Genomic DNA, 15,293 nt, shown 5'->3' with positions numbered 1-15,293 from the left:
TAGGAAATTGACTCAAGACTTAGACTTATTGGCAATTTAATTAAGTCCTAACTAAGACTTAAAAGGCAATTGAGATGAGACTTGACAGACTCCTAGGCAATTGACTTGACAACTTGACTTCAGCTCAGCGGCAATTAACTTGAAACTTAGACTCATAGGCAATTGTCTTAAGACTTTACTTATCCTCAAAGGCAATTGACATGAGCTCTGCGTCAGAGACTTGTGAACATCTCTGAAATCTACTAGCAACCAACAGCACAACGATTTGAAAACCTCTATCCATTAAATTACTATCAGTGTGAATGTATCTACAGAGGAAGGAGACAGAGGGAATCTTCTTAAACTATGAAGCATGTGCCAAATTCATAAAGACAGTCTTATTGTCTGATTTCATTACTTTTCATCAGGGCTTTCCAGGCGATATTGGACCACCAGGACAGAATGGTGTTGAGGGCCCAAAGGTTTGTAACTTCCTTACTTAATAGTGGAATTTACAAGGTTTCATTTACTTTAATCAAGTAACAATTACTGTATATAATTGTTTTAAATTACTAGATAACACACTAATTTTGTGGTATATTTGACTCGACACTACTACAGTAGGTACTTTGTCATATAGCAAAGAGTGAGACAAAAAGTCAGAGTGGTACATGCTTTAAAGTGCTTTAAACTACTGTTTTTATCTATTTCTGTACAACAATTGTCTGTGAGCCTTTAGATTCCAGGCCCTAAAGAGTAAAGTCCCGTTTGCACCACCAGTGACTTTGTCACTGGATGTCACGAGTCTCTGTACTGTGAAGTCGCTAGTGGGAGTTCCTACTGCTGTCTCTTCATTATTGGTGAACTGCCCATCTGGCCATATTTAAAAAAAATCTGGTCACAGATAAGATGTACTGCTGGTAAAACTAATATTTCATACTAATTTGACAAGAAATCAGTTCTCTTGCCTCTACAAAAAGAACAATCTGCAGGGGAGAGTGCCTTTATGTAACTGACTCAATACGTCATGTCTGGAACAAAATTAATGATCTATCACTTTATGAATCGAACTGTTTTCCACGCACCATTGTTTTATTATATCAATGCATGTGATTACAGACAAATGATATAGAACAGTGAAATCCCTCACAACATTATAACTTTTCCTCTGTCTTGCCTGCACTCGACAGAGCCTGCACTGCCTTCTCTCTCACTGATTGTCACTCCCGAATGTCGCTCGTCATTTTCATAAAGTTAAACTTTTCTCAACTTTGTCATGTCATTGAAAATGAATGTCATCCAGTTGCTTTGTTGCTGTGTGTTGCTGGTGGTGTGAACGGGGCTTTAGGCTTTACTGTCTTGGTTTTACTAATTAATTGATATTTTCCAGGGAAACACAGGAGTGAAAGGGATTCCAGGCCTGAGAGGAGATTCTGGACTGGAGGTGGGACCCGCCAAAAATATATTATATAGAAAAAATCAAATGGCTCATCAAATTATACATTAGATGTATTAATAACTAACATCTAATAACTACATAGATTCAGAGATTCTGCAGTTAACATATACACTGTGTATATATTACTGTATATACATACTGTATATGCTGTATATGCATATGTATATACGTGTATATATGTATATGTATATGTATATGTTGAAAAAAGTGAGTTTACTTCAATCAATGAATTAAGTAAACTTTTATGCCATTTAAGTCAGAGCAACAGTGAGCACTTATTAGGTGGTATAGTACCCAGAGGTTCCAAGATTACATTATACACTATTTTGATGCACTGCAGAAGCAGTGTTTTTAGGGAGCTGCTGCACTGTAAAAAAAAAAATCCAACTTCAATTTTGTCAAATAAGCTACATTTTAAGCTACGAGTTGATTGAACTATCTAATGTCGAAAAAAGTGAGTTTACTTAAAACAATCTATTAAGTCAGCTTTTATTCCATTTAAGTCAGAGCAACAGTGAGCACATACAGTATCAAGTTTGGTGGTGAAGGTAGAACATACAGGCTTTTGAGCATGCTCATGCCTCTTTTGAAACTTTGTGCACCTCTGTGAAATGGAAGTTTAAATTTTACTGTTGTAAGTCTATAAAGCCAGGCTCTACCATGGAAAATCAGGAAATATGTGGAAATTTAAATCTTTGATTTCGACTCATATCTTTAATGATGTTATGCATTTGTTAAAATCATGGAAAGGTCTTGAAAATTCATGGGTCAAAATCTGGGGGAACCTTGTAAGGCTGAGCACTATGAACTTCACATTGTTGCACCTGCTACTGAGCATGCCCACTGGAGAAGCATTGTGGCTGAAGACACTACCCACAATCACCTGCTCTTGAATTTAAGTGTGTTTGGTCAAAGCGTGCCTACTTATGAGGACATATATAAATAATTTGTAAATAATCTGTTTTGATTTAATAAATGTTTTTAATTATGTTTTGCTGTAAAAAGTTGTTTTGTTTAAAGTCACCATCAGGGTAATTAGTGTTCACTTTGAAGTTTCTTTATATATAAAGTTGATTCAACTTCTAAAAATTGGAAGTACTTGTAACCTACACCACCATTTTACCACCAAGTTAGGCCAAATATTTGGTCTTTTGGTGGGGCTCATACGTGATCTTATGTCAAAATATATATCTGCTTAAAAATGTTTTGTATTATATTATTTTCAAGAGTATTGAAAAATATGGACAGCTATACTTAAAAATTTTAATTTATTGAACTTAATGATCATTTATATTTTTGAGAACTTTTTGTATTAAGATCCAACTTGAATTGCTAAGTTGGTAAAACTAATTTGCCTGAAGTTGAGTAAACTCAAAAATGCTTTGCAGCTTGTTGCCTTAGCTACTTTTTAAAATTGACTCAACTTTTAATTTTTTACAGTGTGGTCATATGCATATTGAAACAAAGATAAACAAATGTCTGTACAAAAGAGAGTATAAACTACAAGTTGAAGTCAGAAGTTCAAATACATCTTAGCCAAATACATTTAAACTCAGTTTTTCACAATTCCTGACATTTAATAGTAGAAAACATTCCCTGTCTTAGGTCAGTTAGGGTCACTACTTTATTTTAAGAATGTGAAATGTCAGAATAATCATAGAGAGAATTATATATTTCAGCATTCTTTCATCACATTCCCAGTGGGTCAGAAGTTTACATACACATAGTTAGTATTTGGTAGCATTGCCTTTAAATTGTTTAACTTGATGTGGACCTGGATGAAAAAGGAAAAAAAAAAAATGTTTTAACTTGGGCCAAACATTTTAGGTAGCCTTCCACAAGCTTCTCACAATAGGTTGCTGGAATTTTGGCCCATTCCTCCAGACAGAGCTGGTGCAACTGAGTCAGGTCTTTAGGCCTCCTTGCTCGCACACGCTTTTTCAGTTCAGCCTACAAAATTTCGATCAGATTGAGGTCAGGGATATGTGATGGCCACTCCAATTTCTTGACTTTGTTGTCCTTAAGCCATTTTGCCACAACTTTGGAGGTATGCTTGGGGTCAATGTCCATTTGGAAGACCCATTTGCGACTGAGCTTTAACTTCCTGGCTGATGTCTTGAGATGTTGCTTCAATATATCCACATAATTTTCCTTCCTCATGATGCCATCTGTTTTGTGAAATGCACCAGTCCCTCCTGCAGCAAAGCACCCCCACAACATGATGCTGCCAACCCCATGCTTCACGGATGGGATGATGTGTTCTTCGGCTTGCAAGTCTCACCCTTTTTCCTCCAAACATAATGATGGTCATTATGGCTAAAAAGTTAAATTTTTGTTTCATCAGACCAGAGAACATTTCTACAAAGAGTAAGATATTTGTGCCCATGTGCAAGTGCAAACTGTAGTCTGGCAGTTGTGGAGCAGTTGCTTCTTCCTTGCTGAGCAGCCTTTCAGGTTATGTCGATATAGGACTTGTTTGACTGTGAATATAGATACTTGTCTACCTGTTTCCTCCAGCATCTTCACAAGTTCCTGTGCTATTTTTCTGGGATTGATTTGCACTTTTCGCACCAAACTACGTTCATCTCAAGGAGACAGAATGCGTCTCCTTCCTGAGAGGTATGATGGCTGTGTGTTTATATTTGCGTGCTATTGTTTGTACAGATGAACATGGAATCTTCAGGTGTTTGGATATTGCTCCCAAAGATGAACCAGACTTGTGGAGGTCCACAAATATTTTTCTGAGGTTTTGGCTGATTTCTTTGATTTTCCCATGATGTCAAGCAAAGAGGCACTGAGTTTGAAGGTAGGCCTTAAAATACATCCAAAGGTACACCTCCAATTCAGTACACCTCCTATCAGAAGCTAATTGGCTAATTGCCTAAAGGCTTGACATAATTTTCTGGAATTTTCCAAGCTGCTTGAAGGCACAGATAACTTAGTGAATGTAAACTTCAGACCCAATGGAATTGTGATATAGTCAATTAGAAGTGAAACAATCTGTCTGTAAACAACTTCACCGCTGAGAACTGCTGGGCAAAGTCCTCGGTGTCGCCGGACTGGCCAACTTGTGAAATGGGGCAGCCTTGTCGGCCTCTCCCATCTCGACTTGCCAAAACGTCATGGTTACTTGCGTAACCTCCGTTCCCTGATGGAGGGAACGAGACGTTGTGTCGATGTAGTGACACCAGGGGTCACTCTTGGGAGCCCGAGACACCTCTGGTCTTTGATAAAAGGCCAATGAAAATTGGCGAGTGGTATTTGCATGCCACTCCCCTGTACATACGGGTATAAAAGGAGCTTGTATGCAACCACTCATTCAGATTTTATGCTGAGGAGCCGAGACAAGGTCCGGCCATTTCAGCGTTGTGTCAGGAGGAACACAACGTCTCGTTCCCTCCATCAGGGAACGGAGGTTACGCAAGTAACCATGACATTCCCTATCTGTCACTCACTCGACATTGTGTCGATATAGTTACACTAGGGATCCCTATACAAAACGCTGCAACTGGCTGAACTGTGTTACATGAACTGGCGGTGTGTGACGGGCAGACAACTGTGTGCCTTGTAGCCAGCGCACCAGGCCGACACGTAACCTCCCCCAAAATAGTTATGAGTGTCAAACGGCCCTTTGGGGACAAGTCGACTACCCAAAAGATAGAGACAGGCTAACCCAGTCTTGGCCTCTTTTCCCCTTCTTTTTTCCACTCCCTAAAAAACAAGGGGGATTATCCGACTGGGCCACCAAGTCTAGTCGGGGGGTGTCCCTCCCAAGGGGAGGACACCGCGGAGACCACACCTCGCCCAAAGAGTGGGGGGGATATTTAAGTGGAAAATATGTCACATGGTCTTGCTGACCATGTGGAGAAGTCTCATGGTAGATCCTACCCAATGGGGAGGAGTTACTACAAACATGGAGACTGTGGCAGAGGGGGCTCTGCCCAAGGAAGATGCAGTTTGCCAACAGGGAAACGAATTAGCGGAAGATATAAATCGCATGGGGTTACCTTACAGGGAACCACCACACGCGGAGCACCTACCCCAGAATAGGGCTCTTAGTTAGCACATGTACTGGGCCGGCAGCGAGTCTCTCCGAAAACTCGACTGCCACAGGGCTTGGAGGAAGTCAACCAGGGAACATAGTTTGTGAACACTACTGGGAATTAATGCCGCACGTCTTCAGCTCAGAGGAGGTGAAAGGCACTATGTGCGAGTGATGCACCCGGCCGGCTATCCCGGACTTATCCGCTTGTATTGTGTGCCACTACCTGGGACGAAACCGGTTCCACCCGGAGGTTGTAGAACCTTGCAAAGGTGTTGGGTGTTGCCCAGCCCGCTGCTCTGCAAATGTCTGTTAGAGAGGCACCCCTGGCCAGGGCCCAGGAGGCCGCTACACCCCTGGTAGAATGGGTTCGTAGCCCTACTGGGGGCGGCACGTCCTGGGCGTGATATGCCATAGCTGTGGCGTCAATGAGCCAGTGGGCGATCCTTTGCTTGGAGACAGCGCTTCCTTTCCGCTGTGCACCAAAGCAGACAAAGAGCTGCTCAGAGATCGTAAAGCTCTGCGTGCGATCCAAATAGATGCGTAAAGCACGCACCAGACACAGTAACGACAGGGCTGGGTCTGCCTCCTCCTGGGGCAGTGCTCGCAGGTTCACCACCTGGTCCCTAAAAGGGGTCATGGGAACCTTGGGCACATAGCCCGTTCGGGGTCTCAAGATCACGTGAGAGTGGCCCGGACCGAACTCCAGGCACGTTTCGCTGACAGAGAACGCTTTCAAGTCTCCTACCCTCTTGATGGAAGTGAGCGCAGTCAGGAGGGCAGTCTTCAAGGAGAGTGCCTTAAGCTCAGCTGACTGCAAAGGCTTAAAGGGGGCTCTCTGTAGATGCTGAAGAATGACAGAGAGGTCCCATGAGGGAACAAGGCTGTGTGCCAGCGCGTCTGTGCCAAGAGGTGCCTCGGTCCGGGCGTACCAGAGCAGACAGTGGGAGGACTCTTGGGAGGCGAACAGGTCTACCTGTGCCTGTCCGAATCGACTCCAAATCAGCTGGACCATTTGAAGGTGGAGTCTCCACTCTCCCCTGAGGGTAACCTGCCGTGACAGAGCGTCCACTGCAGTGTTGAGGTCACCCAGGATGTGAGTGGCTCACAGCGACTTGAAGTGCTGCTGACTCCAGAGGAGGAGACGGCAGGCGAGTTGTGACATACAACGAGAGCGCAGACCGCCTTGGCGGTTGACATATGCTACCGTTGCCGTGTTGTCTGTCCGAACAAACACGTGCTTGCCCTGGATCAACGGCCGGAACCTTCACAGGGTGAGCAGAATTGCCAACAACTCAAGGCAGTTGATGTGCCAATGCAGCCGCGGGCCCGTCCATAAGCCGGCGGCTACGTACCCGTTGCAAACAGCGCCCCAGCCCATTTTGGAGGTGTCTGTCATGACCACGACGCACCTGGAGACCTGCTTTAGGGGAACACCTGCCTGTAGAAATGAGAGGGCGGTCCAAGGGCTGAAGAGACGGTGACAGATCGGCATGATGGCCACGCGATGTGTCCCGCGGTGCCATGCCCATCTCAGGACTCGAGTCTGAAGCCAGTAATGAAGCAGCCTCATATGCATCAGCCCGAGCGGGGTGGCCACCGCTGAGGATGCCATATGCCCCAGGAGCCTCTGAAAGAGTTTCAGTGGAACCGCTGTTTTCTGTTTGAACACCTTCAAACATGTCAGCACCGACTGTGCATGCTCGTTCATGAAGCACGCTGTCAATGAGACTGAGTCCAACTCCAAACTGAGAAAAGAGATGCTCTGAACTGGGAGGAGCTTGCTCTTTTCCCAGTTGACCCGAAGCCCTAATTGGCTGAGGTGCGAGAGCACCAAGTCCCTGTGTGCACACAACATGTCCCGAGAGTGAGCTAGGATTAGCCAATCGTCGAGATAGTTGAGAATGCGAATGCCTACTTCCCTTAATGGGGCAAGAGCTGCCTCTGCGACCTTCGCAAGGGGACCAGGACAGGCCAAAAGGGAGGACCTTGTACTCATAGGCCTGACCCTCAAATGCAAACTGCAGGAAGGGTCTGTTTCGAGGTAGAATCGAGACGTGAAAGTACGCGTCCTTCAGGTCTACCGCCGCGAACCAATCTTGATGCTGGACACTCGCCAAAATGCGTTTTTGCGTCAGCATCTTGAACAGGAGTCTGTGAAAAGCCTGGCTCAGTACTCGCAGGTCCAAGATTGGATGCAACCCACCGCCTTTTTTCGGTACGATGAATTAGGGGCTGTAAAACCCCTTCTTCATCTCTGCCGGAGGGACAGGTTCTATCGCACCCTTCCATAGGAGGGTGGCGATCTCCGCACGCAAGGTAGCAGCATTTTCGTTCTTCACCAAGGTGAAGTGGATACCACTGAACCTGGGCGGACGCCTGGTGAACTGAATCGCGTAGCCGAGTCGGACGGTCCGGACCAGCCATCGCGACGGATTGGAAAGCGCAAGCCACGCATCCAAGTTCTGCGCAAGGGGGACCAAAGGGACAACGTCGGATGTACTGGCAGGTGGGGCCTCGCGGCGGGACGGAGCTCGAGGTGCCACACCATGTCGTGGCCGTGTTGAGTTTAGGGACATCGAAGTACTTAGTACTTACCTGGCTCCTTGTGACCATCCCCGGAAGAGCCTGGGACCTGGGAGGAAGAGGCCTGTCCTCGTGACCTGTGGAGACTGTGGAGTCACATTGGGGGCGGATTTGTGCCACAGCTGGGCGCTCGGGGGCAGGGAGACCACCGCTGGAGTGCCAATCCTGCCAAATAGAGTGGTGGACGTGGTCATGATGACGGCCGTGCACACCGGACACATGACCCAGGGAACAAGGAAACCGCTCTTGCTGAACTCTTGGGTACTGTAGCCACTTGGGCATGCAGCGCAATTAAATGCAATAGTAACAAAAGATTCTCCTCCCGGCCCTCGACCGGGGGATGGAGTGGTCTGCTTACCGTCTTAGGGGCGCTTCGAAGCCTTTTGCGGGTTCTTGTCGGCCGCGAGACAGGTGGCATCTGCTTCCTGCGGTGGGCTCCACGCCGCGGCGGAGCTGGTGCAGTCACCGCAAGGGGACACCCTTGGCGACGAGCAGACGGGGTGCGGGATCTTGAGCCGCGCTGGGGCAGGATGTGCCGGATAACCTCTGTCTGCTGCTTCACCGCTGAGAACTGCTGGGCAAAGTCCTCGGTGTCGCCGGACTGGCCAACTTGTGAAATGGGGCAGCCTTGTCGGCCTCTCCCATCTCGACCAGGTTGAGCCAAAGGTGGTGCTCCCGCTCGAGAGACCGCGCCGTGACCTTCGTCGCCCGGAGAGCGAGATCGGTCGCGGAGCGAAGCTCCTGCATCAATCCCGGGGCGGAACTACCCCCGTGCAGTTCCTTTAGCGCCTTGGCGGACTTGCAGGATAGCCATGGCATGCAGGGTGGAGGCGGCTTGTCCAGCGGCACCGTAGGCCTTGGCCGTCAGAGATGACGTAAACCTACAGTCCTTGGACGGGAGCTTTGGGCGCACACGCCAGGTGGCGGTGCTCTTTGGGCATAGGTGCACCGCGAGTGCCTTTATCCACCGGGGGGATTACCGAATAGCCCTTGGCCGCTCCACCATCGAGGGTAGTGAGGGCGGGGAAGCTGAAAGATCGGGACCGGGCAGTAAAAAGTGCCTCCCACGACCTTGTCAGCTCTTCATGCACTTCTGGGAAGAAAGGAACGGGGGCGGGGCATGGCTTTGAGTGGCGCCGTGAGCCCAGGAACCAATCATCGAGCTGCGAGGGTTCAGGGGAGAGCAGAGGGTTCCATTCTAGCCTGCCACTTGCGGCTGCCAAGAAAGCATGTTGTCATCTCCGCGTCAGCCTGTGACTGGGAGACCGCACCCGAAGGGAGGAGCCCAGCTGAGGTTTCCGTGTCCGACTGGACAAGCCCACTCTCCAATGCTGTGCTCGAGAGCTCATCACTTTCGCGGGCTCCGAATAAGAGGTCGAACTCGCCATGAGACAAGCCGGCGGACTCATCTGGAAGCCCGATCGGGCAGACGAGCATGCTGGGGAATGGGTGGTCCGCGGGGGATACCTGGCGGATGCATTCCCATTCAGGTCCCCAAATCGCCCCCAGTGCTAGCTGCGTTGGCCTCATACCCGTGGGTAGAAGGACCGAGGCAGGGAGCCTCTGGGGTGGCTTGCTTTCTTACGAAGGTAAGCCGCAACCGCAACATTGCCATGGACATGTTCTCGCAATGAGTACATGACCCATCCACGAATACTGTCTCCGCGTGAGCAGTGCCCAGACACGAAGACAGTGATCGTGACCTTCAGAAGGCGAGAGATAACGAGTGCAACCAGGAATAACACACAAAGGCATCTTTAAAAAGACGCATCTTTAAAAAGATGTTCCACGTGTGCCGATCTTTTAGAGAAATATACTCTTATTTCTACCAAATCGCCCAGGGGCATTCTCTGCAGTGCACCAGTGCAGAGGAGGGAGAAGCCGCTGAAATGCGCCGTCAGATCCAGCAGAGGTGAATGAACAGTCGTGGGAATTCAGCTCAGTGGGCATGACCGTTCGGCTCCGAAGAGAAAATCTGAATGAGTGGTTGCATACCAGCTCCTTTTATACCCGTATGTCCTGGGAAGTGGCATGCAAATACCACTCGCCAATTTTCATCGGCCTTTTATCAAAGACCAGAGGTGTCTCGGGCTCCCAAGAGTGACCCCTAGTGTCACTACATCGACACAACATCGAGTGAGTGACAGATAGGGAACTATAGTTTGCCAAACTGAAGTCTGTGGAGTGGTTAAAATGAGTTTTAATGACTTTAACCTAAGTGTATGTAAACTTCTGACTTCAACTGTAGATGTTTAGATCTAATCTAGATCTAATTCTGATCTTGTTTAAACCACAGGGGGATGAGGGCCCAATAGGACCAGCAGGGACTCCAGGACCGGAGGTGAGTGCTCTCTTGATTCTGCACTGGATATCTTGAGTTAAACTTTAACTAGAAATCATAGTTCTTGCAGTAACATTGGCTTACAGTCTTCTCACACTGTGAAGTACTGTACCCTGCAACTTGTGACCAGAGGCTTTCAAACCAAGCTTTTGATTTATTTAATTGTTGTTTAGACGTTACCCAGCTCCATTGAGTGTACATTTCTACATTTGATATGCATTTTTTGTGTGACTTATGTGGTTGATTTAACCCACTCGTGTTCCTTTAAGTCACTCTGCAAAGACATGTATAATGTGTGTATTTAAACCTCAGAGCTTTTTAAGCACACTGTATTTTGTTTTGGATTGAATTTTGTGTGACATTCGCAAACTTTTATTCCAGCCAAAATTGTTGTTATAACAGTAGCTGACACTCTTAACAGAATCATATGTAGATTTGATGCACAAGGAGACTGATTCAATTTCTGAGCAGTTATTTAATAAAGTTCCTCCCTCTGGGAGAGCTGATATGTTGATGGATGGGGGAGATTGGTGTAAGGAGCAGGAGCTAATGAGATGTCAGGGAGTTTTTAAAGGGTTGGGAGTCCAGTACTATGGGTCATTTCTGCTTTCTGTTTAGGGTAGACCTGGGAGGAAGGGTTTCCCTGGAAATCCAGGAGCAGAGGGAATGAAGGTAAGAATTCATGACAGCTAAATTGTTACTGGGTGTTTCTTCAACTAGAGGCACTTTTGGCCTGTGGTCTGTGAACTCCCTTAAAACACCCTTTTCAAACTCACTAGTTTATTAGGTTTATCTACTAAAGCCGGCGCCACAGTAGCCTCTTCCAGTGATTTTCAGGTGTGAGCTTCATTAGCATAATGGAGGGAAACCAAGCATGCATTAGCATCTGTCAGGATTCACACCTGGCTCGTTTGCAGCATTTATTTCAGATCCTGGTGCGTTTTCTCCCTTTGTTTGGTTCTTATAGGCCTATATGAACATGGCAATAGCACTTGGATCTGCACCAAAACAATTGGTCCACGACCACCTGGATGGAGAAGAAATATGTAGGTTAGCTTGTTACTGTAAATCATCATCAAAACTTGGATATAGCCTTTTGAAAGCTATATTAGATATAGGTTGTTTTTCTGAATTGTTTCTCTCTTTTGGATAGCATCAGAACAGACACAGGTAGGATGGCTTTAGCAACTTTTTGACAGATAAAAACATGGCTTCACTCTTTCTGTGTATATGTGTGCGTGCATGTGTGCGTGTGTGTGTGCAAGTGTGTGTATGTGAGAGAGAGAGAGCTCCGTGACTGTGAAAACAGGTACTTTTCAATGCTGAAATAATGCAAAAGCAACTGCTGATGGATAAAAAATAACCACAATGGAAATTTTACAGTTTTGGTCCATTTTAAAATATTATCAAAATCAGAATGAGCTTTATTGCCAAAAATTTGTCTTGGTGACAGAAGCTCCCAATGCATAAACAACACAACAACAAGACAGATAATAATAAAGAAAATTTAATAAAAATGAAAATGAATAGAAAATAATATATATATATATATATATATATATATATATATATATATATATATATATATATATATATATATATATATATATATATATATATATAGAAATGCACAATAACACACACACACACACACACACACACAAAATAAATATATATATATATAGAAATGCACAATAACACACACACACACACAAAATAAATATATATATATATATATACACACACACACACACACACACGTATGCACAAATACAAATCTGTTATATACAGATACAAGGGAATGTATGGCAGAATAGGTAGGGTATGTTGGATAAATATAAATAGACTAAGCTGTGTATTGCACATAATTATTGCTCAACGGGGCAGTTTTAACTGTTCATGAGATGGTTAGCCTGAGGGAAAAAACTGTTCCTGTGCCTGACGGTTCTGGTGCTCAGGGCTCTGTAGCACCGTCCAGAAGGCAACTGTTCAAAAAGGTAGTGGGCTGGGTGAGTGGGGTCCAGAGTGATTTTCCAGCCGTTTTCCTCGCTCAGGAAGTGTACAGTTCTTGAAGGGAGGGCAGGGGGCAACCAATAATCCTCTCAGCAGTTCAAACTGTCCTTTGTAGTCTTCTGATGTCCTTTTTCATAGCTGAGCCAAACCAGACAGTTATTGAAGTGCATAGGACAGACTCAATGACTGCTGAGTAGAACTGCATCAGCAGCGCCTGTGGCAGGTTGAACTTCCTCAGCTGGCGAAGTAAGTACAACCTCTGCTGGGCCTTTTTCACAATGGAGTCAATGTGGGTCTCCCACTTCAGGTCCTGTGAGATGGTAGTGCCCAGGAACCTGAATGACCCTACTGCTGCCACAGTGCTGTTTAGAATGGTGAGCGGGGTCAATGTTGGGGTGTTCCCCCTAAAGTCCACTATCATCTCCACTGTTTTGAGCGTGTTCAGCTCCAGGTTGTTTTGACTGCACCAGTGAGCGAGCCGTTCAACCTCCCTTCTGAATACAGACTCATCATCATCTTGGATGAGGTTGATGACAGTAGTGTCATCTGCAAACTTCAGGAGCTTGACAGAGGGGTCCTTGGCGGTGCAGTTATTGGTATACAGGGGGAAGAGTCCCTGGGGGGCACCAGTGCTGATCGTACATGTGCTGGAAGTGAATTTCCCCTGTGTCACTAGCTGCTGCCTGTCCGTCAGAAAGCTGGTGATCCACTGACAGATAGATGTGGGAACAGAGGGTTGGTGTAATTTAGACCGGAGAATATCTGGGATTATGGTGTTGAAAGCCGAACTGAAGTCCACAAAAAGGATCCTTGCGTATGTTCCTGGTCTGTCCAGATGTTGCAGGATATGATGCAATACCATGTTGACTGCATCATCCACAGACCTGTTTGCTCGATAAGAAAATTTAAGGGGATCTAGAAACGGGCCAGTGATTTCCTTCAGGTGGGCCAACACCATTCTTTTAAATGACTTCATGACCACAGATGTCAAGAGTGACGGGTCTGTAGTCATTAAGTCCAGTGATTTTGGGATTCTTTGGGACAGGAATGATGGTGGAGCATTTGAAGCAGCAGGGAACTTCACACTGCTCCAGTGATCTGTTGAAGATCTGTGTGAAGATTGGGGCCAACTAGTCAGCACAGGATTTTAGACAAGTGGGTGTCAACACCTTCTGGGCCCTGTGCTATCCTTGTCTTTTTTTTCTGGAAGACACGGCACACCTCCTTTTCACAGATCTTAAGTGCTGGTTGATTATCAGGAGGAGGGAGGAGGGGGCTTGCAGGAGGTGTTGATGTTTGTGTGAAATGAAGGTCAGAGCGGGTGTGGGGTGTGAAACTGGGCCTTTCAAATCTACAGTAAAACACATTGAAGTCATCAGCCAGTTGTTGGTTCCCTACAGTGTTGGGGGATGGTGTCTTGAAGTTAGTAAAGTCTTTTAGGCCTCTCCACACTGATGCAGGGTCATTAGCTGAAAACTTGTTTTTCAGCTTATCAGAGTAGCTTTTTTAGTCACTCTGATTTTCTTATTCAGTGTGTTCCTGGCCTGATTGTACAAGATTTTATCCCCACTTCTTTGGTCTGACGAAGCTGCCCGAGTATTTCTGTAAGCCATGGTTTGTTGTTGTTTTATGTTAAATAAGTCCTAGTAGGAATGCACATATCTTCACAGAAACTAATATATGATGTCACAGTATTTTTGAGCTCATCCAGATTGGTGTCTGCAGCCTCAAATACACTCCAATCACTGCAGTCAAAGCAGGCTTGTAGTTCCATCTCTGCTTCATTGGTCCATCTCTTTACAGTCTTTACTACAGGTTTAGCTGATTTTACTTTCTGCCTGTAGGTTGGAAGAAGATGAACCAGATAGTGATCAGAGAGTCCCAAAGCTGCTCTAGGGACAGAGCGATATGCATCCTTTATTGTTGTGTAGCAATGATCCAATGGATTTCTTTCTCTGGTGGGGCATGTAATGTGCTGTCTGTATTTTGACAGTTCATGGGTGAGGTTAGCTTTATTTAAATCTCCCAGAATAATAAGTGAGTCCGGTTATTGTTGTTCCATGTCTGTGATCTGATCAGCCAGCTGTTGCAGTGCTGCATTCATGTGTTGAGGAATATAAACACACCAGAATAAACTCGGAAAACTCCCACGGCAAGTAGAAAGGCTTACGGTTGATAAAGAGCACTTCCAAATTATGGTAGCACATCTTCTTGAACATTGCTACATCTGTAAACCAACTTTCATTGATGTAAATGCATGTACCACCGCCTCTCGTTTTCCCTGTTAACTCTGCAGTGCAATCCGCTATCAACAGCTGAAGGCCCGGCATATGTAACGCGCTGTCCAGAATGGGTTCTCTCAGTCTTGTGAAAGCCAACTGAACCATGAAGGAAATGCAGCATTGTAACTCTTTTAGCCCCTGTTTCGGAACAAATCAAGCAAGCTACAGGTCTGAAAACACCCTAAATCAATCTATTACAAGTGTTTATGCCCATGCGGTACCCCTATTGTTATTTTGGCGAGCTCCACGTAACAGGGAATCGGAGAGAGAGAGAGTCGGGGGAATTCATTATGTCTGTCACCACTAGACACCACTGCAAATAACAAGCATGAAAGTGCCATAATTGAAGAAACACCCTACTATATTAACCCCCCATCTCCATCTCCCCCCGCACCCCCACCCACTCAATATTGAGTTGCATTGTGCTAACCCAGTCCTTTTTGCTGTAGGGAGAGCCTGGAATCACTGGAAATGTTGGAATACTTGGTGAGAGGGTAAATGATTATTTGTATTTATAATGTATTATTTGTTTGTCTTTTTCCTTTTTCTACATTAATTACCTTTTGATTTGTATTTATTTATTTATTATTT

General features: G+C 45.7%; 1 protein-coding gene across 3 annotated transcripts in view; it reads left to right on the top strand.

Annotated features, from left to right (window-relative positions):
- Positions 1-15,293, top strand: part of LOC127433683 (collagen alpha-1(XXVII) chain B-like) — a 134,167-nt gene that overhangs the window by 76,603 nt on the left and 42,271 nt on the right. For all 3 annotated transcript variants that reach the window (XR_007895913.1, XR_007895914.1, XM_051685778.1), the window contains exons 20-24: positions 408-461; positions 1,370-1,423; positions 10,363-10,407; positions 11,026-11,079; positions 15,152-15,196. Coding sequence is in view for 1 of the 3 variants with exons in the window: in XM_051685778.1 (XP_051541738.1) it covers positions 408-461; positions 1,370-1,423; positions 10,363-10,407; positions 11,026-11,079; positions 15,152-15,196 (252 nt within the window). In the remaining 2 variants the exon portion in view is untranslated. The remainder of the gene's footprint in view (positions 1-407; positions 462-1,369; positions 1,424-10,362; positions 10,408-11,025; positions 11,080-15,151; positions 15,197-15,293) is intronic.

Source organism: Myxocyprinus asiaticus, chromosome 4 (assembly GCF_019703515.2).
Source record: "Myxocyprinus asiaticus isolate MX2 ecotype Aquarium Trade chromosome 4, UBuf_Myxa_2, whole genome shotgun sequence".
Taxonomy (NCBI): Eukaryota; Metazoa; Chordata; class Actinopteri; order Cypriniformes; family Catostomidae; genus Myxocyprinus; species Myxocyprinus asiaticus.
The sequence above is the reverse complement of the archived record's forward strand: the minus strand, read 5'-3'. Positions and strand labels throughout refer to the sequence as shown.